We start from the raw sequence: 18,200 nt of genomic DNA, 5'->3' as shown, positions 1-18,200 counted from the left end.
AGCTCTGAAACACTGCCAGTTGTATTTACTGAGCTTACTGTGTGCAGAGCACTGTACTAAGTGCTTGGGAGAATACAATGTAACAATTGGAGATGAAACAGTCAATCAATCAATCATATTCATTGAGCGCTTACTGTGTGCAGAGCACTGTACTAAGCGCTTGGGAAGTACAAGTTGGCAACATATAGAGACAGTCCCTACCCAACAGTGGGCTCACAGTCTAAAAGGGGGAGACAGAGAACAAAACCAAACATACTAACAGAATAAAATAAATAGAATAGATATGTACAAGTAAAATAAATAAATAAATAGAGTAATAAATATGTACAAGTCAAGCTTGCGGTAGCTCTGAAACACTGTTTGTCGTATTTACTGAGTGCTTTCGGTGTGCAGAGTACTGTACTAAGCGCTTGGGAGAGTACAATAGAACAATAGAAGGACCCATTCCCTACCCAACAGTGGGCTCACAGTCTAAAAGGGGGAGACAGAGAACAAAACCAAACATGCTAACAGAATAAAATAAATAGAATAGATATGTACAAGTAAAATAAATAAATAAATAGAGTAATAAATATGTACAAGTCAAGCTTGCGGTAGCTCTGAAACACTGTCGTATTTACTGAGTGCTTACAGTGTGCAGAGTACTGTACTAAGCGCTTTGGAGAGTACAATAGAACAATAGAAGGACCCATTCCCAGCCCACAACGAGCTTGTGGTCTGTGTCAGGAGGGAGTTGCCATCTCAGGGAGGCCCTTTGACTTTATCCCTGCTGAACCGAAATGGCCGGTTACGGCCTCCGAGGGTGAAGTAGTAATAATAATCACTATGGTATTTAAGCACTTACTATGTGCCGAGCACTGTTCTAAGCGCTGAGGGAAATGGGCAGCACCTGTCAGAGGCTACAGAAGTAACCCTCTGCTTTTCCTCCCCTCCAACTCGACCCAGGGGCGCCCTGTCAGTAAATAGGCTGGCCATCAGCTGGTTTGTGCTCCAAGGTTTCTTCTTCCACTGCTGAGGTCAGTAGCCCAAAGGGACAAGCGTGGTGTGGGGGCCCCGCCCCCATTAGGAAGTGAGCTCAGGCTCAGGATGAGCTCACTCTCCTGGGACTCAGACATGCCCCAGGATTTTGGCTTCCAGAGGCTACTTTGACTGTTTCCGTGCTGGCCCAAATTAGGTTCACTCAAAGCACGGTATATAAAATGAGCTAAATTCGTAACTATTTCAGAGGAGCTTGCGCTTGGCGTACTATTCCGAAATTTGGCATAGGATCGTGCCAGCGGTCTCATACGGGAGCGAATTGTTAACTGTGTGGTATGCGCACACCGAATGGTACGCAGTAGGATTTTCACCCTTTATCCTCCCCTCCTTCAGCCCCATAGCACTTACGTACGTATCCATGACTTTATTTCTGTTAAGGTCTGTCTGCCCCTCGTTCTGGGCAGGGAACATATCCACCAACTCTGTTATTCATTCAGTCATATTTATTGAGCGCTTACTGTGTGCAGAGCACTGTACTAAGCGCTTGTTATATCGTACTCTCTCAAGCACTTAGTATGGTACTTGTACATATCTATTCTATTTATTTTATTTTGTTAGTATGTTTGGTTTTGTTCTCTGTCTCCCCCTTTTAGACTGTGAGCCCACTGTTGGGTAGGGACTGTCTCTATATGTTGCCAATTTGTACTTCCCAAGCGCTTAGTACAGTGCTCTGCACATAGTAAGCGCTCAATAAATACGATTGATGATGATGATGTTGGGTAGGGACTGTCTCTATATGTTGCCAATTTGTACTTCCCAGCGCTTAGTACAGTGCTCTGCACATAGTAAGCGCTCAATAAATGCGATTGATGATGATGGTGATGCACACAGTAAGCGCTCAAATAACACTGGATGTGAGGATATTCATTTTCACGGAGCTGCTGATATATTCTGGATAATCCTATGCGTTTGGCCCAATTTAGACCAATAGCATTAAGTGAAATGTGGTAAAATGGTGTTTACCAGGCATTTGGGCAGGGGATATGTCTACCAACTCTGGATTGTACTCTCCCAAGCGCTCAGTTCAGTGCTCATTAAATAGCATTGAAGGATGCTGATATTTCATTACTGTTTTTGTCAGGTCGTGTTTTACCCAGCACCTAATTTTGGCATTTTGCTTTCAGATATAAATAGTTGCACTACTGCTATCACTCAGGAGATTTAAATTCAGGTGGAATTTCCAACAGACACTGTTTCCTTGTTGGGTTAGATGTTTTTTCATCAAGCCTCACAAGATATTCTAAGTGCTGGGGTGCATGCAAGCTAATCGGTTTGGACACAGTCCCAGTCCCACATGGGGCTCACAGTCTCAATCCCCATTTTACAGATGAGGGAACTGAGGCACAGAGAAGTGAAATTACTTGCCCAAGGTCACACAGCAGACTTGGGGTGGAGCCGGGATGAGAACCCATGACCTTCTGACTCCCAGGCATGTGTTCTAGCCACTAGGCCATGGTGCTGCCCAGGAATATTCATTCATTCATTCAATCTTATTTATTGAGCGCTTACTGTGTGCAGAGCACTGTACTAAGTGCTTGGGAAGTACAAGTTGGCAACATATAGAGACGGTCCCTGCCAGGGTCACTAATCAGGTCCTGAAGTTCAGTGTAACACTGAAGAGATCAGCACTGACCAGGGTGGATCCCATCCACCCCTCCCTCCTTCCCTCCCTTACTGTGTGCAGAGCACTGTACTAAGCACTTGGGAAGTACAAATCGGCAACATATAGAGACAGTCCCTACCCAGCAACGGGCTCACAGTTTAGAAGGGGGAGAGTAAGAAGAGTAAGTAGAAGGGGGAAACTCATCCCGGTTTGTTCACTATTCTTTTAAGCACAAAGATGATGGGATCATGAGAGTCAAAACATTGGTGAATAAGAGAATGGATGAGTTAATTCTTTGTGTAGCTTTTCAAAAGTGAGTATATGCAACTTTTAAAATATGAGTTGAGTTCGTTTACTGTGGTAATCATCATGGTTCTATACAGTAGATTGGGGCAGTGTTTTAATTCCATAATAACTATGTGCCAAGCACTGTAGTAACCGCTGGGGTAGAGTTCTACATGGGGCTCACGATCTAGGAAGGGGAACGGGTATTGAATCCCCATTTTGCAGATGAGGAAACGGAGGCACAGAGAAGTTGAGACTTGCCCAAGGTCATGCATCAGATAGTTGTCAGGGCAAGAATTAGAACCCAGATCTTCAGACTCCAAGGCCCTTGCTTTCTTTTCATTAGGCCACTCTGCTTCTCAGTATGTATTACACCAACTCCATATTAGAGAAATGACTTATACGAGAAAGGTTCTAATGTCATGATCGCCAGTGTGCTTTGAAGAAGTATTAGAAACTTATTGCTGATTTTGTGAAGAAATATAGCCAATTTCTCTCACCTTTCATTTTGACAGACAAGTTCCTAGCTGATCTGTAATACCAGTCTTAAAAAGCCAGATTTTTCACAGCTACTGATCATAAAAACATCAGTAAAACTACAAGTTACCATTTCATGTGGTCATGCCTTTCACCACTTGAGAGTTTTTGAAGTCGCTTTTGAATACTTACTCTAGGTTCCAGTCTTCTTCCCCGACCCCAAGAAAGAATAATTGGTCACGAGAGAGATCCTGAAAATGTCCATTTATTTGGATCATGCTGGTGGGGAGCAACTCGGGCAGATTCCAGACCAGCGCTGAAAGCCACCCGGGCTGGGTCAGACCTTCGCTCCGGTATAAGAAAAAGACCCAGGGAGCTGTTCCAGGGTGGTGTTTGTTTAATAATAATGATGGCACTTTTTAAGTGCTTACTATGTGCCAAGCACTGATCCAAGCGCTTCTCACAGCAGCCCATTTGGCCAGCATTGGGGGGTGGTCTCCTGGCCAAGGAGGAACTGCGATGCCTGGCTGCAGCCTCAACCCTAACCTTAGGATCAGGGAGGGTCATCGAGAAGCAGCGTGGCTTAGTTCATTCAATCGTATTTATTGAGCTCTTACTGTGTACAGAGCTTGGGAAGTACAAGTTGACAACATATAGAGACGGTCCCTACCCAACAACGGGCTCACAGTCTAGAAGGGGAAGACAGACAACAAAACAAAACATGTGGACAGGTGTCAAGTCGTCAGAACAAATAGAATTAAAGCTAATTCTAATGGAAAGAGCCCAGGCTTGGGAGTCAGAAGTTGTGGGTTCTAATGTTGGCTCCGCCACTTATCAACTGTGTGACTTTGGGCAAATCACTTTTACTTCTTTGGGCCTCAGTTACCTCATCTGTGAAATGGGGATTAAGACTGTGAGCCCCATGTGGGGCAACCTGATTACCTTGTATCTACCCCAGTGCTTAGAACAGTGCTTGGAACATAGTAAGCGCTTAACAAATACCTTCATCATTATTATTATTATTATTATCTGGTCCCTTCCCAAACAACTGATCAGTGCCATTTATTGAGCACTTTACTATGGGCAGAGCGTAGTACTAAGCACCTGGGAGATTACAATGGAGCAGTATACTAGGGTATGGAGACACATTCCCTGCCCACCTTGTTGGTTGGCTGACCCCCATGGCCACCTTCTCCCATTTTCAGTGCCCGCTTATGACTACTCCGTCTGGGTGGAGTGCCCGCACCTCACGGGGCAGCAGCATTCTTGTTAGAAATGTTTTTTCACTTTAACCGTTTTCCCACAGGCGCCTACGGACAAGCCACTCCGAAATACCCAATTCATTTAAAAATTCTTGCTGGGGGAAAAAAAAGGATCCAAAGAACAGCGTGATGAGTGTAAATTTTAGAAAAGGGTATGATGATAAAATGTTAACCTTTGTTAGGAAGTAACTAAAAAGGATAGAGTGTAAAACAAAAAAACCCAAGAGAAATGTTTGCCATTGAATGACGAAGTAGGTATTTGAATAGAGAGCAGGTTTAGGAAACTGGCAAAGGGAGCTAATCTTAGGGGGGAAATAATCATTCCTGAAAAAAAAAATGGAAAAGTTCACCAGAATGTGGAGAACGGGAGAACCTAGAAAGTGTGGTAGATGACTGGCAGACAGGCAGATGGATGGGACAAAAGGGAAAATGAAGACATGTTTCAAGAGACTCCAGATGTTCTTTAAATGTCTCCTGTTCTCCTGCACTGCGGGCTTGCGCTCATAAAACTCTGATGAAAATTCACATTGCTATTCTCACTTTATCTGTTACCCTCGTGTACAAACTATTTTTTCTGACATTGTACCACACTATATCCAAATAGACTCATGTTGTTGGAATGTCTCTTTATTCCCGAGTTCTAGCTAGTCAAAATGCTTAATGAAAACATAGACTATGGTAGATTCGAGTATTTATCCTAAGCAGAATTTTAGCATGGAATTCACTGGGACCGTTTAATATTAAATGGTCATGGCTGAAAGAATAAATTGGCTGCTTCATTCTCTTTAGATTTTGGAGGAAGATATTAGGTATTCTCCACACCCAGTTTTTTTTTTTTCGCAGTTGAGAGGTCAGAGGACTGAATAAAATTCTGGTGAACATCAGGATGCTAGACTAACTTCGTAAACTAGACATAAACAAATCATTGGAAACTCTAAAGGAATTTGCAGTGAGAGTTGTAACTGATCGTTACAAATGCCAATGAATCAGAGGATTCATTGATCATAGATTATCGGATATCACTGGCAAACAGGTAAAATCCACAATTCATCTAGGACCATTGAAAACTTGAGGACAGGATTAGCCCAAGTAGAGTTAGCTCCCAGCCAAATTGCAGCAGGTGGGACTTGGGTTAGGTTCCAGGCCAAACTGCTAGCTGGCAGTGGGATTGAACCTTGGAATTTAGGTTGTTCCAGGCCAAACTGCTAGCTGGCAGTGGGATTGAACCTTGGAATTCAGGTGCTGGGCTCCAAGACCTCCTCTTTGCACCTGAAGTCTGCAACTCTTCTCCCCCTCTCTTCTGAACTAGAGTGGAAATTCAAAATCTCCACCATTGCATTAAAAATGTGAGAAGAGACCAATAGTTGAACCCCATATCACTGATGCCTCGCTTTCCTCCCCCGACCCCAATCCTTTATATGCTGTCTTAGAATCTGAGTGTCCCTTTGACACCTCACCTTTGTCCCATAATTCCCCACTCAGTGTCCAGTAAAGGAGAAGTTGGTTTACTCTCCCCTCAATGTGTTTTCTGCTCTTCTGGCACCCCCACCTCCCTTCTTTTTTTTTTTAAATTGTAAATACTCGGTCTCTACCACTTTCTACAGTGATTAAATGTTCTTATCTAACTACCTCCTGTCTCCATTTCTATTTTTTAATTATTGTTATCATTATTCATTGTCAGCCATATTTATTGAGCGTGCAGAGTACTGTACTATTATTATTATCATTATTATTGTACTAAACTGTTCCAACCCAGTTCCTGTTCCACATGGAGCCCACAATCTTTCTTTTGCACTTCTTCCTGATTGGTGCCTTTCTTTACTGTCTTACTCTCACTTCCTCTTCCTACTCTGATCTGTAGTTACTTTGACCTCCGTGTTGAGTCCAGTGATTTTTTCCAGGAGCTTGCTTCCCTTCACTCTTCAACCAATCATGTTTACTATGGGAAAAACACTGTACTAAGCTCTTGGAAGAGTACAGTATAACAGTTGGTAGACAGGTTCCCTGACCACAAGAACTTAGAGTCTAGAAGACAGTCAGCTCTACCAACCTCTTGCTACCACTTATCTCGGCCTCTTACCAGCGTTCACGCCTGATCTGACCATCTCTAGACATTACATCATTTTAACCTCACCACTTGATATGTCTTCGGAGATTGACTCTACTTATCTATTATGTTCATGTTCTTCCTCCTCTGTTGTGACCCACAGTCACTAGAAGTCACCCACCATCAACACCATGGTCAGGTGGTTATTATAGGGGAGCCTGATTCAGAGGATCCGGCATGTCTCGGGATTCACGGGACCCTCTTACCTTTTCCCTTGTACTGTTGCCGCCACCGCGTGTCAAGTTAAATCCATCCCCAGTCTCTCTCCAAGTGAGTGGGTCAAAGGGGAAGGTGTACTCTCCCAGGCAACTCCTGGAGACTGAGGCAGTTTAATTGGGATCAAATTGAAGACTTTCACCTTGGGTCTGGGGAGCAGAACCCTTAGGAGTTTGAGTCCTGTTCACCTCCCTACTGACTTACAGCAAAGTCAGTCAATCACTCTGAGGTATTTATTGAGAATGACTGTTAGCATATCTTGGACACATCATCAGGAGGACTAATTCTCTGGAGAAGACACTAATGCTAGGAAATATCCAGGGAAAATGTGGGCGAGACGGACGAGCAGCTAGATGGATAGAAACCATAAAAACAATAATGAAATAACCATTAGCAAGGTTGTGGATTATGGCAGAAGGTAGGGCGCTCTGGAGAAATACATTCATAGAGTCACTGTGAATCGGAAATGACTCAACAGCATTTGATGATGATAATACTGTGTGCAAAGCATTGTATTAAGAGGTTGGGGTAATAAACACAATAGAGTGAGTGGATGGGATCCCTGTCTTCAAGGCGATTACAATCTAGGGGACACTGACGTTAAAATACATTTCAGAGAGGGGAAGCAGCGGAGTATAAGGGTATGTACTTAAGTGCAGTCTGGGAGGAGTGAGCATCAAAATGTTTAATGGGTATTCATTCATTCATTCAGTTGTATTTATTGAGTGCTTACTGTGTGCAGAGCATTGTACTAAGCTCTTGGGAAGTACAAGTTGGCAACATTGATCCAGTATTTATCCAAGTTCATAGGTGGTGCCCAAGGGAGGGAGAATAGGGTGGGAAGATGAGAGGTTAATCAGGAAAGGCCTCCTGGAGGAGATTACTCTGTCCACCATCAAAGACTTATTGAAGGACATCTCCTCCAAGAAGCCTTCCCAGACTAAGCCCTCATTTCCTCTTCTCCCGCTCCCTTCTGTCGCCCTTGCACTTGTATTTGTCGCCTATATTCACCCTTCCCTCAACCCCCCTTATGCATAAGCCATGACCTATTTATATTAATGTCTGTTTCCCCCTCTAGATTGTAAGCTCCTTGTGGGCAGGAATCATATTAACTCTGTTATTGTACTCTCCCAAGCACTTACTGTTCTGCCCACAGTAAATGCTCAATGCATTTGATTGTTGGGTGGTAGGATTTTAGTAGGACTTCAAAGTTGGGGGAAGGTGGAGGTCATTTGGATATGAAAGGGAAGGGAACTCCAGGAAGGAAGGAAGATATGAGCAAGGGGTTGATATAGAAAAGATAAGACTGAGGCACGATGAGTAGGATGGTGTTAGAGGAGCAAAGCCTGTGGGCCTGGTTGTAGTGACAGATGAGTGACGATAGGTAGGAGGGCGAAGAGGCTTTTGAGAGCAAGGACATGTCTGTGAAAACATGTTCCATGGAACACAGTTTCCAAAACAGGGTAACTTTGTAGAGCAGGGCAGAATTAACTCTCAACAGAATTGCCTAACGCTATTTTAAATGTCCCTAGCTGAGTGGAACAGCCTCCCCCTCCCAGCCAAGGGCCCCTTCATTACTTTTCTTGGGTGGTCCTTGATTGATCCATCTGGTAGTATGCAGCTCCTTTCTCAGCACTTAGCTTTAATGCTCTGGAACCTCTGACTGAGGTCCTGAGGGAACTCCAGGTTTCCATCCACAGCCAAAATCTTATCTCTTCACTTGATGTAGTGTTTTTTTTTTTTCCTTTCTCCTTTGTTTCCTAGCACCCTTTTCTTCCTTCTTCTTCCCCACTTCACCCCAAATCCCCCCTTGGATTGATTCTTCTCTGTATCCAGGCAGGTTCTCTCATTACCAAAACTGTCCTTGGTGGGCAACTAAGCAATCTGTCAGATGTTGTTTTCTTTTACGTCTAAAGAACCTTATTTAAGAATTAACCCTAATCAACCTGTGGCTCTCAGGGACTTTCAGGACTTCCATCGTTCTTAAACCAGGCTTGCTCTACAGAAAAATAATTTTGAATGTCTGCCTCCCTCACTAGACTATAAATTCCTTGTGGACAGGCACTGTATGTTTTACCACTGTTGGACTTTCCCAAACTGTAGTACAGTGTTTTGCACTAAAGTCCTCAATAAATAGCATTTGATCCCTGAGACAGACTAACTGGTTGGGGGAACAATGCCATTTGTTGTTCTAAGGGGAAATCATGCCTCATAAATCTACTGGAGTTCTTTAATAAACATATGGATGGGGGAGACCTCGTGGTCATAATATATGTCACGGTCCAAAAGCCTATGACAAGTTTCCTCCAAAGGCCTTAAAAATAAACTGAGTTGTCATGGGGATTAGAGGAATAGAATGCTGACTGAGAGTAGAAAATGAGGGCTAAGGAAGAACGATTACTGGATGGAGAAGTGTGAAGATTGGGATCCTGCAGTGGTTGCGGTAAGACTGTTTTTGTTTAACACTTAACAATTGCTCTGGACTGCGAAGTAAAATCTCCCAGCTCTTGGGCATAAAATGCCCTGCCACTGGGGATAAACTGCAGTAGGATGCCAAAAAGCTGAGGGGCAGGCTGGGGGAAGAGTGGCAGATGAATTTCAAGCTTGGGTAAGGTTATTATTATTATTTTTTTTCCTACAGAAAAACAAGCTGAACTACTAAATGAGGGTGGGCGCTAAGCTATAAATTGCAACTCAGGAAATAGAGCTCGGAGTTTTCTACTCTTCTCTCAAATGTCAGGCCAATATGCTTTGACAGCCAAAAAAGCTGGGCATAAGCAGGAAGAGTATTGAGCACAAAACAAAAAGCGTAATTTTGCCACTATATAAAACCATAGGGTGGCCACATCTGGAATAATGCTTGCAATACTGGTTGCTGGGCCTAAGGAAGGACGTAATAGTGGTAGGAAAGGAACAGGGAAGGCCAACTAAAAAATTTGGACCATGAGCCACATGTGGGAGAGCTTGATGATCTTGTATCTACTGTGGTGCTTAGAATAGTGCCTGGCACATACTAAGTGCCTAACAAGAACCTTAAAAAAAGGTAGGGTGGGAAATCTTGCATGTGAGACTGAGAGGTTGGACCTCTGCAGGCTGGAAAGTTGAGCCCCTTGAGGAAATGTAATTGCAACTTAAAGGGTCATGAAAGGTAGAAATGGTGAACCTGGAATTGAGGTTCACCAATCAATAATAATAATGATGGCATTTATTAAGCGCTTACTATGTGTAAAGCAGTGTTCTAAGCTCTGGGGGAGATACAAGGTGATCAGGTTGTCCCATGGCAGGCTCACAGTCTTCATCCCCATTTACAGATGAAGGAACTGAGGCACAGAGAAGTGAAGTGACTTGTCCAAAGTTGCACAGTTGACAAGTGGCGGAGCCGGGATTTGAACCCATGACCTCTGACTCCAAAGCCCGGGCTCTTTCCACTGAGCCACGCTGCTTCATACTTATTGAGTGTTTCATGTGTGCAGAGCACTGAATTAACTGCTTGAGCCATCTCCACCCCATAGTGACTCCTTGGACACATCTCTCCCAGAACGCCCCAACTCCGTCGGCAATCGTTCTGGTTGTGTATCCGCAGAGTTTTACAATATAACAGTCATGTTCCCTGCTCACAGTGAGCTAGACTGTAAAGCCTAGAGATACATTCATTAATATAAATAAATAAATTACAGCTATGTACAAGTCTTCAAACACAGGATTTAGGGTACTCTTTGAAGCATGAAGAGGATAAGTTCAAGACCAATGAAAGAAAACACTGCTTCACACCAAAGCAGTAAGTTATTGGAATTCATGGATGTTGTGTAGGGAGAAAATGTCAGCGTGTTCAAGAAAACCTTCTGTGTATTAGCAATAGGTACATTAGGGATATTAGATGGTACCCAAACCATGGTGATGGCTATCAGGAGGGACAATCACATTTCCTCCTAGTGTTCTATTATGACCACCGATAAAACAGAATACTGGGCTAGAAGGACCATTGCTTTGATTCAGTATGGCATTTTATCATTTTCTTAGAAGAAAAAAGTTCAATTTAGACATTACCTGTTGTTTACCTCTCTTACTCTCTCCTTTCTCACACTTCCCCCTTTTCATGTGTGCTGACTTCATATCAATCAATTCATCAATGGTATTGAGTGTTTACTTTGTGCAGAGCACGATACTAAGTGCTCAGAATATAATACAACAGAATTAGCAGCCACATTCCCTGCCCATATTGCATTTACTTAGTCTAGAGGCAAACTTGGAGTCTAGAGATGTTGGTTTAGTGGAAAGAGCCCGGGTTTGGGAGTCAGAGGTCATGGATTATAATCCTACGTCTCCCAATTATCAGCTTTGTAACTTGGGGCAAGTCACTTAACTTCTCTGTGCCTCAGTTACCTCATCTGTAAAATGGGAATTAAGACTGTGAGCCCCACATGGGACAACCTGATTACCTTGTATCCCCCCTAATGCTTAGAACAGTGCTTGGCACATAGTAAACACTTAACAAATATCATCATTGTTATTTTTATTATCTCAAGATAAGCATGTAGAATATTATCAACATTATTGGAGGGCATAGTCCATGTAAAACCTAGTGATAATTATTTAAAGAACAGATAAAAGTAGTACAAATAAGGATTTTGCAGTAGACTTTATAATCTGAATGACAAGCACACATAGGTGTACAGTGGTTAAGATTAAATGAGTAGGTATGAAAATGAGCACAAGTGGGTAAATTAAAAATTGTAAGAAAATACCTGGGTCCTGAGATGAATGTAGAGATGAACAGGAATTTTTTGGGAACAACAGGGATTTCTCTTCAAGGACTGTAATCTCTAGACTGTGGATTGAAAACTTGTAGTGGGCAGGAAACGTGTCTACCAACTCTGTTATACTGTACTCTCCTCAGCTCTTAATACAGTGCTCTGCACACAGTAAATTCAATAAATATGACAGATTGGAAGGACATTAGAGGAGGAGAGAGAGAGATGTGGCTTGGCAGAGATGAGGGCAGAGGATATTTGAAGTGGAAGGAAATAATATTTATATTCTGTCACTGTTAAATGAAAAGTTTTAATAGGTCTGTATAAATATGTTTTTTTAAAAAGGTTTTCCCTCTGTTAGGAACTTTTGTTTGGAAATGACATTCTTGTTTGGTTTCATGAGAGCAAAGGGCAATATTTTCAGAAATAGCCATGTGATCCTCAAGAGAAAACATTCTTTTGCCATGAAGTATTATAACCAGACATCTTGGAAATCTTGCAGCCTAAACAAGAGAGATATCACTGTAGTATGGTTGCAATTAATAATTTTTTGGAAAATATTTGAGATAATTTGGTTTATTAGGACTGGCTTGTTTATTGAAATGTGTTTTTTAGCATGTTGGTAGTAATTAGATCCCGGTAGCGGATCTTCTAGTGGCATCATGTATAAATTGGTATTTTAAACCTGTGGTAATTAGAGTTTAGTCAAGTATCTTGGAGCTGGTAAGATCAACAGGATATTGATTGTAGCAGAAAGAACAATTGATGTTATGTGAATTCCCAGTTGTGAAGCTAGTTATTTTCTTACCATTAATGTTCATGGAGCCAGGCCATGACTTGAAGGACACATGTAATGGCAGCACATTTTTCTGGAAGACACAGTTTCTTGGCAAAGACATTCACTTGTGATTTGCATGTTTTGTTGCCTTAAAACAACTAATTGAAGCTGCAAGTTTATGAACAGATTATTATTTTAGTAAAGTAGTTATTTTTCATAAATATAGTACACAAATCATGCTCTGCATTTTAATTAATAAAATTCAAAGTAAGTTCAGCATTTTCAACTAATCATTTGTTTCAAAAATATAAATGTTATATTTTTTGAATAGTTATCTGATGTGAGCCAGATTTATTGGACAGTAGTAGTTTTAGTGCAATTTGGCTGGAATATTTATTATGACATCACTGTAATCTATGTACAGTATGTGATTTCAGTTGGTTTCAGTGTTAAATGTTTTCATAATTATGTTGATTTTGGCACTTATCTTGGAACTTTTTCACATCTCTTTAATGGACATGTTTTATTTTGGGCTTATGAGACAGCCGTATGTTTCAAAAATGAAGAATGTGCTTTTACCATTAACGTTGAGCAGAAGTGGATGGCTACGGACTCTCTTATAAAACCTTAAGTTGAACTAAATGTAGTTTTTTGTAAGGCCATGCCCATAGTAGTCGTTTTTTAGTAGTTAATGTAACATTTCATAAAATAACTGGAGAGCATTATTAATAATAATAATAATAATAATGGCATTTGTTAAGCGCTTACTATGTGCAAAGCACTGTTCTAAGCGCTGGGGGGGATACAAGGTGATCAAGTTGTCCCACGTGGGGCTCACAGTCTTAATCCCCATTTTACAGATGAGGTAACTGAGGCTCAGAGAAGTGAAGCGACTTGCCCAAGGTTACACAGCGGACATGTGGTGGAAACGCTTTATAGCATGCCTGCTTTAAAGTGTTAATGTTTAATGAGGAAGTTGGCATTAATTTTGTTTAGTTATAAATCAAAAGTCCTCAAATATGTTATCCTCACTTTGCACTGATGTCCAAAATAAATCAAATTTGGTTGAAAATATTGTATCATATCTTGAATTTATATGGCACTCTTTTGTGATTTCTACCTGTTATCTGGTTGTGTTGTACTTTCCCAAGGGCTTAGTACAGTACTCTACACATAGTAAGTATTCAGTAAATTGATTACTTTATCCTCACAAAATCCCTAGATTTCCATGAGATAGATATCACTGGATTCCAGGGCTATACTCCCAAGCTAAACTACTAAACTTAATGTGACTGAGTATATCTTAGAAAAATATAGTCTGCATCTCTTTCCTAGTCTACAAGAAACGCAATCTCAAAAACTCAGGAAGAAGAAAATGGACACACTCAGGGGAAAAATGGCAGGACAAATGTAGGTTGTTTTTTTTTTTGTGTGTTAATAAATTCAGTAGTATTTGAATAGTAATAATATTAACAACTGCTTATTCTGTGTCAAGCACTGTTCTGAGTGCTGGGGTAAATGCAAGCCAGTCAGGTTGGGCCCAGTCCATGTCCCACATGGGGCTCACAGTCTTAATCCCCATTTTACAGATGAGGGAACTGTGGTACAGAGAAGTGAAGTGACATTCCCAAGGTCACACAGCAGACAAGTGGTGGAGCTGGAATTACTTAACTTCTTTGTGCCTCAGTTCTCTTGTTTGTAAAATGGGAATTAAGATTGTGAGTCCCTTGTGGTACCTAACTTGTGTCCAACCTGATTCGCTTGTATGTACCTCAGTGCTTAGTACAGCGCCTGACACATGAGTGCTTAACAAATACCGTTAAGTTTAAAAAAAAATCCTCACTGTACCTTCAATTTGCCATGTAGAGAAGCAGCACTGTGTAGTAGATAGAGCACGGGCTTGTGAGTCAGAAGGTCATGGGTTCTAATCCCAGCTCTGCAACTTGTCTACTGTGTGGCCTTGGGCAAGCCACTTCACTTCCCTATGCCTCAGTTACCTCATCTGTAAAATGGGGATGAAGATTGTGAGCCCTGTGAGGGACAGGGACTGTATCCAACCCAATTTACTTGTATCCACCCTAACGCTTAATACAGTGCCTGGCACGTAGTAAGTGCTTAACAGATACCATCATTACCATCATTATAGCACAGTAGAGGGCCATTTTTAGTTCATTCAATCATATTTATTGAGCGCTTACTGTGTGCAGAGCACTGTACTAAGCGCTTGGGAAGTACAAGTTTGCAACATATAGAGACGGTCCCTACCCAACAACAGGCTCACAGTCTAGAAGGGGGAGACAGACAACAAAACAAAACATGTGGACAGGTGTCAAGTCATCAGAATAAATAGAAGTAAAGCTACATGCACATCATTGACAAAATAGAATAGTAAATATGTACAAGTAAAGTAAATAGAGTAATAAATCTGTACAAACATATACACTTGTGCTGTGGTGAGGGGAAGGAGGTATGGTGTGCATCATGTGGTTGGAATTGTGGGGCCTTCTTTCATTGCCCTTTTCAGTCAGATTCATACCCAAATGAATGTAACAACCAGGAGTGCCTCCTTTGAGTGTGAAGAATAACAATGTGTGTGTGTGTCCGTACACATTTGTATGCATATTTGTTTGTGTACATATATATGAAATTGTATAGACTATCGTAATCTAATTTAAAATATTTCTAGGTATTTGACACCTTTACTGTTATAGCTGATAGTGCAGTGCATTTGTCTGAAATAATTCTTCTTTCCCCCATAGCCTAGTTCTCTTGAGAACTTTCCCAACTCAGTTGATAACTCCACATTTCACTTCTCTAATGCCAGCCTACTCACTGTACTTTAATCTAATCTTACTGCTGACCTCTTGGCCACATCCCACCTCTGGTCGGAAACGTACTCTCTTCATATCTGACAGATGTTCCTTTTCCCCATGTTAAGTGCCTTATTAAAATCACATTTCCTCTAAGAGGCCTTCCCTGACTAAGCCCTTATTTCCACCATTTCTCCCACTCCCTACAATGTTGCCCTTGGATTTGTACCCTTTGTTCACCCCTCCTTTAGCCCCACATCACTTATGTATATATCTGTAATTTATATCTGTAATTTATATCTGTAATTTATTTCTATTAACATCTGTCGCCCCTCTAGACTGCAAGCTCAATGTGGGCAGGAACGTGTGTCTCAACTCATTGTTACATTGTATTCTCCCAAATGCTTAGTACAGTGCTGTGCCCCAGACTGAGCGCCTTCCTTCCTCTCCCCTTCGTCCCCCTCTCCACACCCCATCTTACCTCCTTCCCTTTCCCACAGCACCTGTATATATGTATATATGTTTGTACATATTTGTTACTCTGTTTATTTTACGTGTACATATCTATTCTATTTATTTTATTTTGTTAGTATGTTTGGTTTTGTTCTCTGTCTCCCCCTTTTAGACTGTGAGCCCACTGTTGGGTAGGGACTGTCTCTATATGTTGCCAACTTGTACTTCCCAAGCGCTTAGTATAGTGCTGTGCACACAGTAAGCGCTCAATAAATATGATTGATGATGATGATGATGCACATAGTAAGTGCTCCATAGATGTGATTGTAGATTCACCATCTGTCCTGTCCCAGAAACCTGCAACATCGTTGTCATCCTTGACTCCTCGTTGTCTTTTAGTTCTTGTATTTAATATTCTGCCAAATCCTTCAGGTTTTTCTTATACAATATCTCCTTCCTCCCCACCCAAACAGCTATCACTCTGAGAGTAGCTTTGCTTATATTACAGTTTGACTGTTGGATTAGCAACCTTGCTAGTCTCCATGCTTCCAGCCTCGAGTTCCTTCAATCTATATTCCCTGCTGCTCTCCCCAACTGTTTTATCGACGTATTGCTGGGCATCCATCTCACTTCTCCCCAGAACCGTCCATTGGCTTCCTGTTTCCGCTTGCATTTAACGAACACTTTACAATGGGTTTCAGGGTGCTCACGACCTCTCCCCACCATTTTTTTTTCTTCAGTTTATCAATTGTGTTTTTTGAGTGCTTATTGGGTGCAGAGCACTGTACTAAGCCTTTGGCAGAGTACAGTATAACATAGTTGATAGTTGTTTCCTACCCACAAGGAGCTTCAAATCTGGTCTTCACCCTCTCTCTCAGCTTGCTTGCTTCATGCCTCCCAAGCTAACCTTCTATCTGTACCTTGTTTTCTACTCTTCACTCCTCCGTTACCTTGCTCACACTCTTTCCCTGACTTGGAACTCCTTTGCTCCCCAAATTCTACAGATTCCCCAGCTCTCCCCTCATTCCATCTTCTTCAACAAGTCTTCTCTGATTAACCCCCATCACCCTAAGTCATAAGAACCTACCTCTAATATTTGTGGGCTTAATTATAATACTCAGCATTTTTTTGTTATTAACCAACCCACGGCACTTAGGTCTATGTGTTTATGAAATTGTACATTTGACTGTTATGACTATTTGAAGATATTTTTATGTCTGTTTCTCCCATGTGATATTCTTGCAGACTGATATTACTCTATTTTATTTGTACATAATAATAACAATGGCATTTATTTAGCACTTACTATGTGCAGAGCACTGTTCTAAGTGCTGGGGGGGTTACAAGGTGATCAAGTTGTCCCACATGGGGCTCACAGTCTTATTCCCCATTTTATACATGAGGGAACTGAGGCTCAGAGAAGTTAAGTGACTTGCCCAAGGTCACACAGCAGACGTGGTGGAGTCAGGATTCGAACCCATGACCTCTGACTCCAAAGCCTGTGCTCTTTCCACTGAGCCATGCTGCTTCTCTGTTTTATTTTGTTAATATGTTTTGTTCTCTGTCTCCCCCTTCTAGACTGTGAGCCCACTGTTGGGTAGGGACCGTCTCTATATGTTGCCAACTTGTACTTCCCAAGCGCTTAGTACAGTGCTCTGCACACAGTAAGCGCTCAATAAATACGACTGAATGAATGAATGTCATCTCTAAGTTTTGTATGTCCTGAGTGCTTAGTACAGTGTGTTGCACCAAGTGGATACTCAGCAAACACTACTCATCTGACCTTTGTTTTATACTTTTTGTGGGTGGATGGAATGCATTCTGTTTGTGAAATTCAGTAACATTACTTAAAACTAGAATTTGGGTCTTAATCCAGAATATTGAAAGTTTCAAGGAATCCGTATTTCTTTGATCAACAAAGACATTTTAGCAATTTCTGAGTAGTATGAGTACTTTGTAGTGCTTGGGGAATCAATGTGGCAGAAATTGTATTGTGAATCTGAGTTACTGTAAATCATTCATTTTCAATAATTCTTTACTCTTTTTTATGGTATTTAATCTTTTCTCTTAATAGGGTGATCATGAAAGCTGTGGCTCCAGTTCAACCAATCGCAGCACTACCGAGAGCTCAAAGTCAACCATAAAACCAAGACGAGTCCAGCAAGCTGCCCCCACGGACCCCGACTTGCCAGCAGGTGATTTGTAATAGGATAAATGAAGCTGTAATAAAACTGACATGATTGATTGATATCTTCTATGATGAGGTAGTTTATGCAGTTCATTCCATTGTATTTATTGAGCGCTTACTGTGTGCAGAGCACTGTACTAAGTGCTTGGGAAGTACAAGTCGGCAACATATAGAAATGGTCCCTAGAAGGGGGAGACAGACAACAAAACAGAGCATGGAGACAGGTGTCAAA

General features: G+C 41.6%; 1 protein-coding gene across 2 annotated transcripts in view; it reads left to right on the top strand.

Moving 5' to 3' along the window:
- Positions 1-18,200, top strand: part of VPS13B (vacuolar protein sorting 13 homolog B) — a 1,018,523-nt gene that overhangs the window by 51,572 nt on the left and 948,751 nt on the right. For both annotated transcript variants that reach the window (XM_038744561.1, XM_038744562.1), the window contains exon 3: positions 17,855-17,975. In XM_038744561.1, the coding sequence (XP_038600489.1) occupies positions 17,855-17,975 (121 nt within the window). The remainder of the gene's footprint in view (positions 1-17,854; positions 17,976-18,200) is intronic.

This window comes from Tachyglossus aculeatus, chromosome 4 (genome assembly GCF_015852505.1).
Source record: "Tachyglossus aculeatus isolate mTacAcu1 chromosome 4, mTacAcu1.pri, whole genome shotgun sequence".
Classification (NCBI taxonomy): Eukaryota; Metazoa; Chordata; class Mammalia; order Monotremata; family Tachyglossidae; genus Tachyglossus; species Tachyglossus aculeatus.
The sequence above is the reverse complement of the archived record's forward strand: the minus strand, read 5'-3'. Positions and strand labels throughout refer to the sequence as shown.